General features: G+C 55.7%; 2 protein-coding genes and 1 long non-coding RNA gene across 4 annotated transcripts in view; 2 read left to right on the forward strand and 1 right to left on the reverse strand.

Moving 5' to 3' along the window:
- STXBP1 (syntaxin binding protein 1) overlaps positions 1-14643 on the forward strand; it is a 775650-nt gene that overhangs the window by 157190 nt on the left and 603817 nt on the right. The window lies entirely within an intron of this gene.
- CDK9 (cyclin dependent kinase 9) lies at positions 4080-8162 on the forward strand. Of its 2 annotated transcripts, XM_084975778.1 has the most exons (8): positions 4080-4278; positions 4409-4543; positions 4743-4824; positions 5571-5661; positions 6030-6196; positions 6308-6479; positions 6633-6781; positions 7233-8162. In XM_084975778.1, the coding sequence occupies exons 3-8, from the start codon at positions 4804-4806 to the stop codon at positions 7596-7598; spliced, it is 966 nt and encodes a 321-aa protein (XP_084831904.1). In that variant the 5' UTR covers positions 4080-4278; positions 4409-4543; positions 4743-4803; the 3' UTR covers positions 7599-8162.
- Positions 9217-14634, reverse strand: LOC146407288 (uncharacterized). Its single transcript, XR_014828860.1, has 3 exons — positions 14398-14634; positions 10430-10531; positions 9217-9468 (listed from the first exon to the last, which is right to left on the reverse strand). It is a non-coding gene; the product is annotated as an uncharacterized LOC146407288 (long non-coding RNA).

The following is a 14643-nucleotide window of genomic DNA, read 5'->3' on the forward strand; positions in this document are numbered from 1 at the left end:
TTTGCTTGGGCTGCACCCACTCGTCCTTCAATGGGCTCCATCTTTCGCCTCCGCTGAGTCCCTGAGGAGCCCTGTTCTGATATTTGCCCCCTTCGTCCTTGCATCTCTTCCCCCGTCCATGACACAGTCACCTGCCATCCAGCCAGGAACCATTAGGGATTGGAGGCTTTCAACATCACAGGCACAGGCATTGGATGCAGGCAAACCTGAGCTCAGACCCCACCCGCATGACCTTGGGCGAGTCACATCCCCTCCCTGAGTTTCATTGTTCCCATCCATGAAAGGGGGACAGGGAGTTCCCGACGTGGCTCAGCAGCAACGAACCCAACCAGGATCCTTGAGGCTGCGGGTTTGATCCCTGGCCTCGCTCAGGATCCAGTGTCGCCGAGAGCTGCGGTGTAGGTCACAGACGTGGCTTGGATCTAGGGGTGGCTGTGGCTGTGGTGTAGGCGGGGAGCTGTAGCTCTGATTCAGCCTCGAGGCTGAAAACTTCCATAGGCCACAGGTGTGGCCCTAAATAGGGGACAACTACGACGTCCCTTACATGATCCTGTGGTAGGGAAACAACACGTTTATCCCAAGAGTGTCATCTGGGTTATATTCACTCATGTCTTTATTCGCATGTTCCAAACAGAATGTCCTGAGAGGAGCTGGACTCAAGCATCCCTATTAGCCCCGTGCCTGCTATCCTGCAGGACTCAGGAGATACCAGTTGTCTTGCATGGGGGGACAAAGGCAACTGGCTTGGAATCGCAGCTCCATAGCTCTCTGGCTGTGTGGCCTCGGGCAGGCCACTTCACCCCTCGGAACCTCGGTGTCCTCGTCTGTAATCTGAGCTCCATAATGGCCACCTCCCCAAAGGGGTGCTGTTGAGTTCCAGGGGGCTGACACATGGCAACTCGGGGCCAGGCACAGGCAGTTCCCAGCTGGCGTGGACAGAATATCCGTGGAATTGCGGGGCTGTGGGTGTCACACAGCCATTGTCTGTCCTGTATCCTGTTAAGCAGGGACCCCTTGTCTCCCCAGACTGAACAGCAGCCAAGAGCAGCCCCCGGCCTGAGCCTTTCTGTTCTCCTTCCATACACCCTGCATCCTGTTCCAGATCAGGGGGTGAAAACGGAGGGTCCAGGCCAGGGTCAAACATCTGGCCAGGGGCTCCCTTTCCTACTCTGTGCCTCAGTTTCCCTAATGCTCTCAGGGCCTGCTCAGTCAGTCAGCAAACAGCCTGAGGACCGGCCACGTGCCTGGCCTGGCCGGCTTAAGGGATCCATGAACACAGGAGAGAGGTCTCTCAAACCAGCACATCGGGAGTCAAAGGCAGTGAGAAACTGTTTCTGGCTAGGACCTCATTTCTTCTCCCTTCCCCCTGGGTGGGCTGGGGTCCCAGGCCTGCGCAGCCCTCTAAAGGGCTTCTGCCTACCTGCCTGCCTCCCCCAGGGAGGGCTGAGAGGCCGAGACCCCGAGGGGAAGTGACCGGCAATGTCAAGGTTCAGGGCAGGGATGGTGGGAGGTGATGACACCACCGGAACTTCTGCTGAGGCCTCTGCCCACAGGATGTGACTTCGGGAGGGTTCGTGAGAAACACACAGGGGCTCCGGCCTCAGAGTCTGGGGTGGAGGACACCCAGACCCGTGGCAGACCTCCCCTCCCACACCACCCACTGGCATCCTGGGCACCCAGCTGGCAGGGCTGTGCCGTGTCTGTGTCCTAACTCCACCCCGAGCCCCAGTGGGCGGGATCCTGATGCGGGTCATTGCCTGAGGTTGGCACCTGACTGACCAGGGTCAAGAGAGCTGTTTGACCCTGGCCGGGTGATGTCATCTCTGAGTGTCAGCGTCCTTCTGTGTACAGGAGAGGTAATTACAGTATAATACTGCTGAGTGAGAATTGAGATAATTCCCATAAAGTGCTAAGTGTACTGTTTGGACCATTTATTTTCCCTCCATAAATTGTAATTACTACACTTCTTATTATTTTCTCCCTCCTTGACCTCCCCACCCCCGATTCAGCCAATGGCTGCCCTGCTTCTAGTAGTGTACCCAAGAAGCTGACCCCAGATCGCCCCCTGACATGCCTAAAACCCTCGCCAACTCCCCACGGCCTTTAGGGGAGGGCTCGCGGCTCCTCGCCCGACCCTCAAGACCCTCCCTGAAAGGGCCCTCCCCGGCAGAACAAGCCCTCTTGGGACCCTAGGATCAGCAGACCCATTCCTGACTCCTACAAGGGAGCTTCAAGGCCAAGCCATGTGAGCTAAGAGCTGGAGAGTAAGCCGGGGAGGGCTTCCTGCTGGTTGCAGAGATACTGGGGTGCAATCAGGGTGCACAGCCCTGGAGACGGCAGGCCCAGGGCCTTAGGAACACTGTGGCCACAGCCTAGGAGGGAAGCTGGAAAGAGCCTCAAATGTCACGATTCGACTTTTCCTGAAGACAGTGGAGGGACTCCACCTGGGACTGATCTGGCGGATGCTGGGAGGGGGACAGATGGAGAGGGCAGACTGGGAAGGACAGGTCCCAGGGTCCACTGGCAGAGGACTGGGGAGGAGCAGGCAGATGGAAGCGGCACAGAGGAGACAGAAAAGACAGCTTTGGGGGGAGGCTGGTTGTTGAGTAGGGCTGGAAGAAGAAACAGGAAGCTCCTGGAGCCAGGAAGATGCTGGGGAAAGGCCAGGGGAGGGGAAGGGGGCAGAGAGCCAGAGAAGGAGATGGGTGAATGGTGGGCTTGGAACTTGGCATGGACAGCGGGCCTCAAACAGTACCACTGCTATACTCCTGGACAGACTGTAAATAGCCTGAGTCAGAGAATCCTTTTCAAATTCAGACAGACAAGGTTCGAGTCCCAGCTTTGTCACTGTGTAACCTCGGGCAAATGATTTCACCTCTCTGAGCCTCGATGTGCTCTTCTATAAAATGGGTTAGTGACCCTAACTTATGGGGCTGTTGATTCAGGATTCCGCAGGAATGCCCAGCACTTGCTGAACACACAAGGGTTGTCGAATAAATGCTGGCTACTTTTGTGACTACCGACCCAGGCACGACCATCTTGGGCACAGCTCAGCTGGGACGGGGGTCCTGGGACTCATCCCTGCCTCCCAGAGAATAGGGGGCCCGGGAGTTGCTCGCTTGCCGCCTCCAATGTCGCCGCGCCCCCTGGCGGCCATCGGTTGCCATATCAACGGCGGCCGGCGGGGGCCCGGAGAGGCGGGCGGTGGGGGCCGTTCTCTCCTCTCTGGACCCGAGGCTGCTTCCTCGGCGCCTCCCTCCTTTGCCTGTAGGGGGGCACCCGGAGCTGGGAAGGAAGGGGTTCCCTGAAGCTGCTGGCATGTGTGGGTAAACTGAGGCACGCGGCGAGTCGCCCAGCAGCCAGGTGTGGAGCGCGGGGCCCCACCTCCGAAGGCGGAGGAGGGGCCGCGGGCGGTGACGCGCCGAGGGCGGCGGGCGGACAGCGGGCGGGCGGGCGGCAGTGGCGGCGGCGGCGGCGGCGGCGGCGGCAGCGGCGGCAGGTGCGGCCGCGAAGGGTGGGAGGGAGGAGGGAGGGGGCGGGCGGAGGGGGAGGGGAGGGCGAGGCCGGGGCACCTCCCCCTTTATAACGCGCCCCCTCCCGGGCTCTCGGGCCGCCTCCTCGTCGGCTCTTTCCGTCTGGCCCCCTCGTCCGGCCGCCCCGGGCCCGGGCCCGGCCAGGGAGCCCCCAGGCCGAGGCTTGGGGGGCGCCCCCCCTCCCGCCGCCCCGCGCAGCCTGGCGGAGGCGGCGCCGTCGGAGGAGGAGGAGCAGGGCACTGCGGCTGGCCCCGGATCGGGCGCCAGAGCGGCAGCGGCTTCGGCAGCAGCGGCGGCCCGAGCCGATGCAGCGGGACGCACCACCCCGAGCCCCAGCCCCGGCGCCCCGGCTCCCCGCGCCCCCGATCGGGGCCGCCGCCAGCACTGGCGGCGGCGGAGGCGGGGGCAGCGGCGGTGGCGGAGGCGCCTCTGCAGCTCCGGCTCCTCCTGGCCTCCCGGGAACTACAAGTCCCAGGGGGCCTGGCGGCGGACGGCGGACGGAAGAGGCGGGGTCGGCGCCGCGGGGCCGGAAGTGGCCGTGGAGGCGGAAGTGGCGCGGCCGCGGAGGGGCCTGGAGCACGGCGGCGGGTCCCGGAGCGGGAGCGGCGGCGGCAGCGGCGGCTGGAGGTGGCGGCGGCGCACTGGAGGCGGCCATGGCAAAGCAGTACGACTCGGTGGAGTGCCCCTTTTGTGATGAGGTGACCAAATATGAGAAGCTCGCTAAAATCGGCCAAGGCACCTTCGGGTAAGGCTGGGCCCCCAGGGACCAGGAGCCCTGAGCCTGCACCCCTCTGGACCGATGTCGAGACGCCCAGGCCCGTGTCCAGTTGGTTGGGAAGCCACCTAGCCGCAAACTTGTCCCCTGGTCTCGCTAGGCCGCACCGCAGCCCGCCCGTGCCTGACCGAGCCGGCTGGCGGGGAGGAGCCTGAGGCCCTTGATGGGAGGCAGGGAGGGGTTGCAGAGAGGAGCCTGTGAGTGGAGCGGGATCTCTCCCAGCAGCGGCGCCTGGGTGAGGAGAAAGGGCAAAGGGAAGGAAATAGAGGCTCGGAGAGGGACCGAAGATACCGCGCGTTGGTGTAGCCGAGGGCCCTCTGTACCCGGCCCAGCCCCGCCCGGGATTCCCTTTCCTGCCCTCCTCTGGTGGGGGCGGGGCGGGCCCTGCGGAAACGGCCTCAAGAGTCCTCTTGGGTCCCCCTTTCGGCCTGCAGGGAGGTGTTTAAGGCAAAGCACCGCAAGACCGGCCAAAAGGTGGCTCTGAAGAAGGTACTGATGGAGAACGAGAAGGAGGGGGTGAGTACGGGGCGGGTGGGCAGGCCTGCTAGGTCCCTTGGGCAGAGGTTGGGTTTCCACCCTGCTTCTGGGACTTTCATGCTGAGGTTGAATTTATGTGTTTAGGAATTTCTGTGTTCTACGGAATCTGACTTTCAGGTTAAATCTTTTAATTCAAATGTTTTAAAGAGTTTGATGTTTCATTCTCAGGTGCACGTGGTTGGTGCCAGGAGGGGGAGCTCATGCTTGCACTGAGTGCACCCTGGTTCCTGAAGTTAGGAAGTTTTTAAACACTTTTCCTTTGGGCTTTACTTTTGTCGAATGTTTAAAAAAAAAAATCATATGTCATAGCCCTAAAAGAGTAACTGGTATTCAATTGAAATGCTCCCCCCCCCATCGTAGCTCTAGTCCAGTTTCCCAAAGACCTGCTTCTTTATTTTTTGTCTTGTTAACCATGTAACAGGTTAAACACGGGTGCAGAGCTCTACATTATGAGTTTAAAGAAACCGTGCAGCATTTAATGGCTAGTCATAAAGCATTTGTGTGAAGTAGCAAAACTTCAAGTCATCGTCTGAAACCAGCTCCCGAAGGGGTACTTTCTACTAGTATGCCCGTGTTCTAAATATGGCATCTGAGGCAGCTCATTTCAGAGCCCACGATTTGACTCTGTCTCCCAACCTTCGACCCTTACTGTGGATCCCATGGCCAGTTCCTGGGTCAGTAGTGTGCTCTCCCGCTCTTGACCTCCTTGTCTTTCTCTCACCCAGTTCCCCATCACGGCCTTGCGGGAAATCAAGATCCTCCAGCTCCTAAAACACGAGAACGTGGTCAACCTGATTGAGATCTGTCGAACCAAAGGTAAGCTGTTTGGATCTTGCCCTCCGTTTTCAGGTGGGGAGAATGAGGCTTCTCGCCTCAGGTTTTGCTGGCGGAGCTGGAACCGGACCCACTTCACTGCCTCTTCTTAACCCAGACACACCACCTGCAACTGCTTTCCCGGGTCCTTTTGTGGGAGCAGGTGCTTCCCCAGGGCCTGCCACAGCGCCCGGCCCAGAGAAGCACTCAGAAAATATTTTACCCGTGCAGGAATGGGCAGCCACATACCCACTGTCCATAGGTTGGAGGGGGTAGGAGCTGGTTGTGGGAAGATGAGTTGCGTGTGAGGTTTTTGATTTTTTTTTTTTTTTTCCCACCCCTCTCTTTCTCCCTCGTGCTTCCTGACTCAGCTTCCCCCTATAACCGCTGCAAAGGCAGCATATACCTGGTGTTTGACTTCTGTGAACATGACCTCGCCGGGCTGCTGAGCAACGTCTTAGTCAAGTTCACGCTGTCGGAGATCAAGCGGGTCATGCAGATGTTGCTCAATGGCCTCTACTACATCCACAGGAACAAGGTGGGGGCCGGGGTCGGGGGTCGGGGGGAGACCCAGGCTGGCCTGGGCTCTCCGTGCGGGGTGGGTGCGGCTCAGGGCCCCTGGCTACCCCCGCCCGTGTGCTTCCCGCAGATCCTGCACCGGGACATGAAGGCGGCCAACGTGCTCATCACCCGCGACGGGGTGCTGAAGCTGGCCGACTTCGGGCTGGCCCGGGCCTTCAGCCTTGCCAAGAACAGCCAGCCCAACCGCTACACCAACCGTGTGGTGACGCTCTGGTACCGGCCCCCGGAGCTGTTGCTCGGTGAGGACGCTTGAGCAGGCCTAGGAGGGGCAGGAGGCTGGGCCCTTAGCCAGCCTCCGCTCCCCCCTGCCTGGGCTTCTTGAGCTGCCGGCCCTGGGGCCCCGCGCCTCCGGAGGCCGGGCTCAAGGGGCCCTCCTGGTGTGCTCTTCTCAGGGGAGCGGGACTACGGCCCCCCCATCGACCTGTGGGGTGCCGGGTGCATCATGGCGGAGATGTGGACACGCAGCCCCATCATGCAGGGCAACACGGAGCAGCACCAGCTTGCCCTCATCAGCCAGCTCTGTGGCTCCATCACCCCTGAGGTGCGTCGCCAGGCTGTCTGGGCCCCGCAGGCTGCAGAGATCCAGACCTCTCCTTGGTAGAGGAGGGGCAGGGCGGGGAGCAGAGGGAGAGGTGGCTGGCGGAGGGTCACAATATGCTCTTTGGGGCCACATGGACTGTGTTCACCGGCTCCATCACCGGTTAGGTCAATGCTTTTGGGCGAGGCTTCTGAACCTTTCAGAGCTGAGCTCCTCTTCCGGGCAACAGCCGGCTGTATCGGGCTTGCAGGCAGTCGGTGTGAGAGGGCCTGGTGCTTAGCAATTGCCACGTACAGCGGTTACTGCTGCCTTTACCTTGGAGGCATCCAGTGTGCCCTCGGGGGCGGTCTGGGAGCATCTGAAGCGAGAAGTGTTGGTCCCTTCGGGTGCTTGACCTAACAGGCCACGTGGTTCCTGAACTCACGCCATCCTCCTTCCACGCCTCCCACCCCAGGTGTGGCCAAACGTGGACAAGTATGAGCTGTTTGAGAAACTGGAGCTGGTCAAGGGCCAGAAGCGGAAGGTGAAGGACAGGCTGAAGGCCTACGTGCGTGACCCCTACGCGCTGGACCTCATCGACAAGCTGCTGGTGTTGGATCCCGCCCAGCGCATCGACAGTGACGACGCCCTCAACCACGACTTCTTCTGGTCCGACCCCATGCCCTCGGACCTCAAGGGCATGCTGTCCACCCACCTGACGTCCATGTTCGAGTACCTGGCCCCGCCGCGCCGGAAGGGCAGCCAGATCACCCAGCAGTCCACCAACCAGAGCCGCAATCCAGCCACCACCAACCAGACGGAGTTCGAGCGCGTCTTCTGAGGGCCGGCTGCTGGTGCTTCTCGCTAGGGCTGTTTGATTTTTTCCTTCTGCTCTGTGATTTGCGTTGTGGAGATGATGGGGCATTTGAGTTTTTTCTCTAGTGCATATTTTATTTAATCCCCGCCGGGGGCGTCGGGAGCCCGCCGCGCGGACTGGAATAAAGCTGTGGCTGAGAGTCCAGGAGGGCACCTGGGCTGCCTCACCTTGTTCCCAGGCTTTGGGGACGATGCCCAGAGGGTCTCCATTGACTTTAGGACAGGAGTGCGGTGGGAGGAGCGGTGCCCCGCACCAGTGACTTTCTAAGAGATCCCAGCATGCTGGGAGGAGGGGACAGGCCCCTCACCCGTCCCCAACCCTCCCTGTGGGATGAGAAACTTGCTTAGGGGACCGAACCAGCCTCGAGAATGGGCTGTTCTTGGCCTCACCCTCAGAAGCTCTGGGGCTGGCAGGAACTCTTGGTTTTTTTCACTAGGAGAGTTTTATCGTGTTTCTTTTGTTTGATTGTTCGGAGACATTCCTGGCTGCAGTTTGGTCAGTTACAATTAAAGTTGACTTTTTCAGTAAGTGTCTGTGTCCTGTTCTGTGTTCAGATCCCCAGCTCTGAACCCTGTAGCTGGCTGTTGGGATTCGATTTGTCAAGTCTTGGTTCTTTTCTTGGTCCCAGTTCCTGCCTCCTGACACAATTGCAAAAGACTTGTTTTGTTTTTTGCTTGAGTACCAAGAACATTTGCTGTCATGCTCCCCAGAGGGCAAATATCATGAGACACCCCCGCCCCCAGCCGCCCCCGCTCCACTCCTCTCCACTCAGTGTCAGAGGAAGCGGGGAGACAGATGAGACAGGGGGCTTAGTCCCCTGATGAGGGAACTGGAGTGGGCCTGCTGCCAGCTGCGTCTGCCGTGGTGACCTAGGTGGGCAGCACCGGCTGTGGCTGGTAAGCAGATGTGTTCAGCCTTGACTCATGAGCACAGGAGGCTGCATTTCACCTCATCAGTGAAATGAACAAGAGTCAGGTCTGTAACTTGCAGAGTCCTCAAGCTGCTGAATGGGGGCGGCTTAGGGCAGGCAAGAGAAAAAATGATCAGAGAGGCTGAAGGCTCCAGGAGCTCGGGGAGGCGGCACAAGCTTGGATCGGGGTGGTTACGTGGTCAGGAGGACAGAACAGTGTGAAGGCTGGGTCACGAGTCAGGGTCCGAACTGGGACCCTTGGCGGGACAGCACCTTCTGGTGGATACGTGTCCTGAGGATCCGAGTTCAGGGACAGGCACCTTGGAGGCAGACTTGTCCTCTCTCGGGTGGAGTCTCTTAAAGGCGGCCTGGGAACAAAGCTGGGCAAAATCTTGACCGAAACTCTCCTTAACTTTGTAGGTCTTAAACCAAATCACAGCTTCATAAAAGACCCGTGAGAGGAAGGGGGAAAAAAATCCTTTTTTTTTTATGGTCACACCTGTGGTGTATGGAAGTTCTTGGACCAGGGATCAAGATGAGCACAGCTGGGAGAAGGTCAGATCCTTTAACCAACTGTGCCCGGCCAGGGATCAACCCCACACTTCCACAGACACCCAAGGCACTGTAGTCAGATTCTTAACCCATCGTGCCACTGCAAGAATGCCAAGAAAAAATATTTTACTGGTGTATTCGTTTCTTGGGGCGGGCTGCCAAACACGGTGGCTAAAACAAATGGATTCTGCTCTGGAGGCTGAAAGTCTCACATCCGTAGGTGAGGGTGGGGTTGGTTCCTCTGGAGGCTCCGAGGGGGCATCTGGTCCAAGCCCCTCCTGGCTCCTGTGGACCCTGGTGTTCCTGGGCTGGTGGATGCATCGCTCCATCCGCCTCCGTCTTCACGTGGTGTTCTCTGTGTGTGTTCTGTCTCTGAGAACACCAGTCATTGGATTTAGAATCCACCTTGATCTAGTAGGACCTCATCTTAGCCAGTTACCTTGCCACCTGCAAAGACCTTCTCAAATAGGGTCACATTCTGAGGTTCCAGGTGGGCATGAATTTGGGGACGACTCATTCAACTCAAACCCCAATTACAACAGCAGAGAAGTGTCCTGGTGGCTTTCAAGTCTATAGGTTTTGAATGACAACTGATGTGGGAAATTCACAGGGCTGCCCTAAATTTCAAGGTGCTGGTTTTTTTTCTCTAAAGAATAAAAAAGCTTCTATAAAAGCCTCAGGCTTTTTGTTTGTTTGTTTGTTTGTTTGTTTTTGTCTTTTCTTGGGCCGCTCCAGCGGCATATGGAGGTTCCCAGGCTAGGGGTCTAATAGGAGCTGTAGCCGCCGGCCTACGCCAGAGCCACAGCAACGCAGGATCTGAGCCGTGTCTGCAACCTACACCACAGCTCACGGCAATGCCGGATCGTTAACCCACTGAGCAAGGGCAGGGATCAAACCCGAAACCTCATGGTTCCTAGTCAGATTCGTTAACCACTGCACCACGAGGGGGAACTCCAAGGCTCATTATTCTTGAGCCAGCAATTCCATTTACAGAAACATTTAGGAGCAGCTGTACACACTCATTGGCTATGTATTTCAAGGGACAGACTGTTCCAGACCCAATACAGCCATAAAGCAGTGGCCACCCCAATGGAACTTGCACTGTAGAGGCTCAGACTAGTCTGATGGGAGAAGTTCTATGGAAAACAACAAAGGGTGGCAAGAAGGGAAAAGATTTGGCCGTGGGGGTGGGCAGTTGAGGGAGTTAGGGGGGCGTGAGAGCAGAAATCCCAAGAAAAGTGGGGGAATGTATGGGAGCAAGGAATGGGCACAGGTGCCAAGGAGAGAGCTCTGTACAGAGAAAGGGGCACGATTGGATGGGTCAGAAACTCACACTGGGAGTTCCCTGGTGGTCTGGTGGTTAGGACTCAGTGCTTTGTCTGCTGTGGCCTGGGTTCAGTCCTCGGTCTGGGAGCTGAGATTCCACATCAAGCTGCTGCATGCCATGGCCAAAAATAAAAAAGTAAAAATAAAAACAGGGACTCTGCTGAGAAAAACTAAGGTGGCAAAGCTGGAAACTGAGAATGGTTAGGGCTGTCGTAATAATATGGGCAGAAGGTGGCAGGGACCAAGCTTGTCATGAAGCTGGCGGTGAGGAGTGGATTTATAGATTGCTGTGAGGGGAAAATTTGCAGGTTGGGTATGAGTTTGAATAAACGAGGAGTTGGGAGCCCTAGGCTCTGGCTGGAGGGAGGACCGGGCTGCTATCCCTGAGACAGAGAAGGCTGCGCAGGTCAGGCTGGAGCATGGTAAGTCAGAGACAGACAGATGGACGCCCAGGCTGGAGTTGACAGGTATATGTCTGAATCAAGTTCAGCCCTCCCCCGCCCCCACCAAAGTATAGATGCACCTTTGGGAGTTGCCAGCAAGGTTCCTTTTTTTTTTTTTACAGGCATACCAAAGGCACATGGAAGTTCCCAGGCTAGGGGTCGATTCAGAGCTGCAGCCGCTGGCCTGCATTGCCACAGCAATGCCAGATCCGAGCTGCATCTATGACCTATGCCACAGCTTGCCGTAATGCCAGATCCTTAACCCACTGAGCAAAGCCAGGGATGGAACCTGCATCCTCATGGACACTCTGTCAGGTTCTTAACCCAATGAGCCACAGCAGGAACTCCCAGCATGGTGATTTTTTTTTTTTTTTTAAGTCCCAACACGAGATGATGAGGGAGGAGGGGAGAAGGGAGACGGGGCCCACTGGGGCACTCCAGAGATAAAGGTCAGGGAGTTGAGACAGCAGGTGAAGTAAGAAGAGACCACAGGAGGAGTGCGTACCAGAAGCTAAGAGACGGTGTTTTTTTTAGACATGGGAGTTATCCCTTAGACGCGCTACAGATGAGGGCACAAAAGACAGGAGTGAGGGCGGACCCTCAGGTTTAGCCACGTTGACCTCCGTGGTGACCTTGGTGAGAACCACGGGGTGGATGTCTTGGGATGAAATCCTGCCAGGAGCAGTAGGATCCTTGGAGAACAGGAGGAAGGGGACCAAAGACAAGAAGCAGCAACAATGACTGTAAGGAGAATTCGGGAAGGAGCACGGGAGCCGACACATCATGGAATGATGCACTAGGGAGGGCACGTGCTGTCCCGTATACAAAAGAGCCATGCAGCAGTTCCCGTCGTGGCGCAGCGGAATCCAACTAGGAACTATGAGGTTGCAGGTTTGATCCCTGGCCTTGCTCAGTGGGTTAAGGATCCAGCGTTGCCATGAGCTGTGGTGTAGGTCACAGACATGGCTTGGATCTGGCATTGTGGCTGTGGTATAGGCCAGCAGCTGTAGCTCCAATTTGACCCCAAGCTTGGGAACCTCCATATGCTGTGGGTGAGGCCCTAAAAAAAAAAATAAAATAAAAAAAAAATAAAAAAAATAAAAAAAATAAAAAAAAATAAAATAAAAAAAATAAAATAAATTAAAAAAATAAAATAAATAAAATAAAAGCAAAAGAGCCATGCAGCCTCGGGCACAGTGGGCCCCACCAGGGCTAGAACCTCAAAGACCATGTCCCGACGCTGTTCTCTGCCACCTCCGCCTGGGGAATCCATGACGTTCAGGGCATCCTTGCTTGTGGAAAAGCATAAACCTCCATCAGCTTCCATAAGTTAGAGCAGCGCTTCCCCAAGGTCAGTGCAAGCCCAATCCCCATCTCATCCGTCTGGATGGGGTACCTCTAACAAGGGGACGATGCTCTACTGCCCGTGGGGATTTGGGTGCACAGATAGAGCACGGAGCTAGGATGGGTTGCTGGCAGCTGTGTGCAAGGATGAAGTATATACACTGTGAGAGAAAGATGCTTCACATACACCAGGTGGAAAGAGCAGATTACAAAGTATCTCCTGCTTCTGTTCTTTTGTAAGAAAACTGGAAGCAACCACACTAAAACATTACCCATAAATTGGTACAACCTCTATGCAGAACAGTATGGAGGTTCCCTAAAAAACTAAATATGGAACTACCATACGACCCAGCAATCCCACTCTTCGGCCGATATCTGGAGAAAACCATGATGTGAAGAAATCCACGCACCCCAGTGTCCACTGCAGCGCTATTTACAATAACCAAGACATGGAAGAACCCTAACATCCATCAACAGAGGAATGGATAAAGAAGATGTGGAATATACTAATGGAATATTAGTTGGCCATGAAAAAGAACAAAATAGGAGTGCCTACTGTGGCATAATGGATTAAGAATCTGACTGCAGTGGTGCGGGTTCAATCCCTGGCCCTGAGCAGTGAGTTGAGGGATCGGGTGTTGTCACAGCTGTGGTGTAGTTTGCAGCTGTGGCTCAGATTCAATCCCTGGCACAGGAACTTCCGTATGCTGTGGGTGTAGCCATTAAAAAGATAATAATAATGCCACTTGCAGCAACATGGGTGGACCTAGAGATTATCATATTAAGTGAAGTAAGTCAGAGAAGGACAAATATCACATGATATCACCTATATGTGGAATCTTAAAAAAAAAAAAAAAAAGATACTGGAGTTCTTGCTGTGGTGCATTGGGTTAAGGATCTGCATTGCCCCTGCTGTGGTGTAGGTCACAGCTGCTGCTTGGGTTCGATCCCTGCCTTGGGAAATTCCATATGCTATGGGTGCGGCCAAAAAAGAAGATAAATGATACAAAAGAACTTATTTATAAAACAGAAACAAATTCACGGATTTCAAGATCAAATTTAGGGTTACTAAAGGAGAAACCATGGGGCAGAGGGATAAATTGGGAGGATGGGATTAACACATACACTGGACCATGTATGGAACAGATGACTGGAGTTCCCATCATAGCTCAGTGGTTAATGAATCCTACTAGGAACCATGAGGTTGCGGGTTCGATCCCCGACCTTGCTCAGTGGGTTAAGGATCCAGCAGTTGCCGTAAGCTGTGGTGTAGGTTGCAGACGCGGCTCAGATCCTGCATTGCTGTGGCTCTGGCGTAGGCCGGTGGCTACAGTTCCGATTCGACCCCTAGCCTGGGAATCTCCATATGCCATGGGAGCAGCTCTAGAAATGGCCAAAAAAAAAAAAAAAAAATAGAATAGATGACTAACCAGGACCTAATGTACAGCACAGGGAGTCTACCCCATGTTCTGTAATAACCCATGGGGGACAAAGGAATAGATATATGTGTATGTGTAACTGATTCGCTTTGCTATAAACCTGAAGCTAATAAAACATTGTAAATCAACTATAACCCAATGAAAAAAAAATTACCCATAGTTATTTTGTGTGGCTCTATCCTTTATAATTCTCTGTGTTTTCTCATATTTCCTGAAATCATATTTTCACTCATGCAATTAAACTACATTTTAAAACAACCAGGAGTTCCCTTCGTGGCTCAGCAGTAAAAAAAACCAACTAATATCCATGCGGGTGCGGGTTTGATCCCTGGCCCTGCTCAGTGGGTTAAGGATCTGGCATTGCTGTGAGCCGAGGCTCGGATCTGGCGTTGCTGTAGCTGTCGTGTGGGCCAGCAGGCAGCGGCAGCTCCGTTTGGACCCCTCGCCTGGGAACTTCCATATGTGGGTGCGGCCCTAAAAAAAAAACCAAAACCAAAACCAAATAACAACCACCGAAGCAGCCGCTAAACCCTGGAGCTTCAGGTTCTAAGCTCCCCCCGCCCCCTTCCCATAGAACACCCCAGAGAGGAGGCTGGCACTAGCTGGGCAGGTGTGGGTCTGACCCCCTTCAGCCTTGAACCCAGGTGTGATGTGGGTTTGAACCCCTTCTGTGGAAGGAGGTGTGTAGCTGGGAATAAATGCTCCTGTGGGGGCATTACCCCCAAGGAAGCCGACCTAGTCCCCGATACCTGGGAGTCTCCGGAATACTGGAGTGCGTGCGCCGCGGGTCTGGAGAGGCCGTGGTGGAAATGGGACAGGCCTTTTACCAGCTCCTTTGGTTGGATCCTCCATGCCACCCTGGAAGCCCAAGACTGGGTCTGTGTCCTGGCTCTTTTTGATCACATGATCTGGTGACACAGCCCTCGCCCCCGTAGGCTTGGATGTTTAAGCTTAAGGACAACCCTGTGTCCTGTCCCCCCGCCACCAAATGCCAG

Source organism: Sus scrofa, chromosome 1 (genome assembly GCF_054392235.1).
Source record: "Sus scrofa isolate SSC_HxYL_T2T_F1_AM1 chromosome 1, Sscrofa_HxYL_maternal_Yorkshire_Landrace_v2.0, whole genome shotgun sequence".
Taxonomy (NCBI): domain Eukaryota; kingdom Metazoa; phylum Chordata; class Mammalia; order Artiodactyla; family Suidae; genus Sus; species Sus scrofa.

Coding starts and splice junctions, on each gene's coding strand:
- CDK9 (XM_084975778.1), top strand. CDS start 4,804: ATGGAGAACGAGAAGGAGGGG. Junction 4,825..5,570: donor TGGAGAACGAGAAGGAGGGG/GTGAGTACGGGG, acceptor TCTCTCACCCAG/TTCCCCATCACGGCCTTGCG. Junction 6,197..6,307: donor ACTACATCCACAGGAACAAG/GTGGGGGCCGGG, acceptor TGCTTCCCGCAG/ATCCTGCACCGGGACATGAA.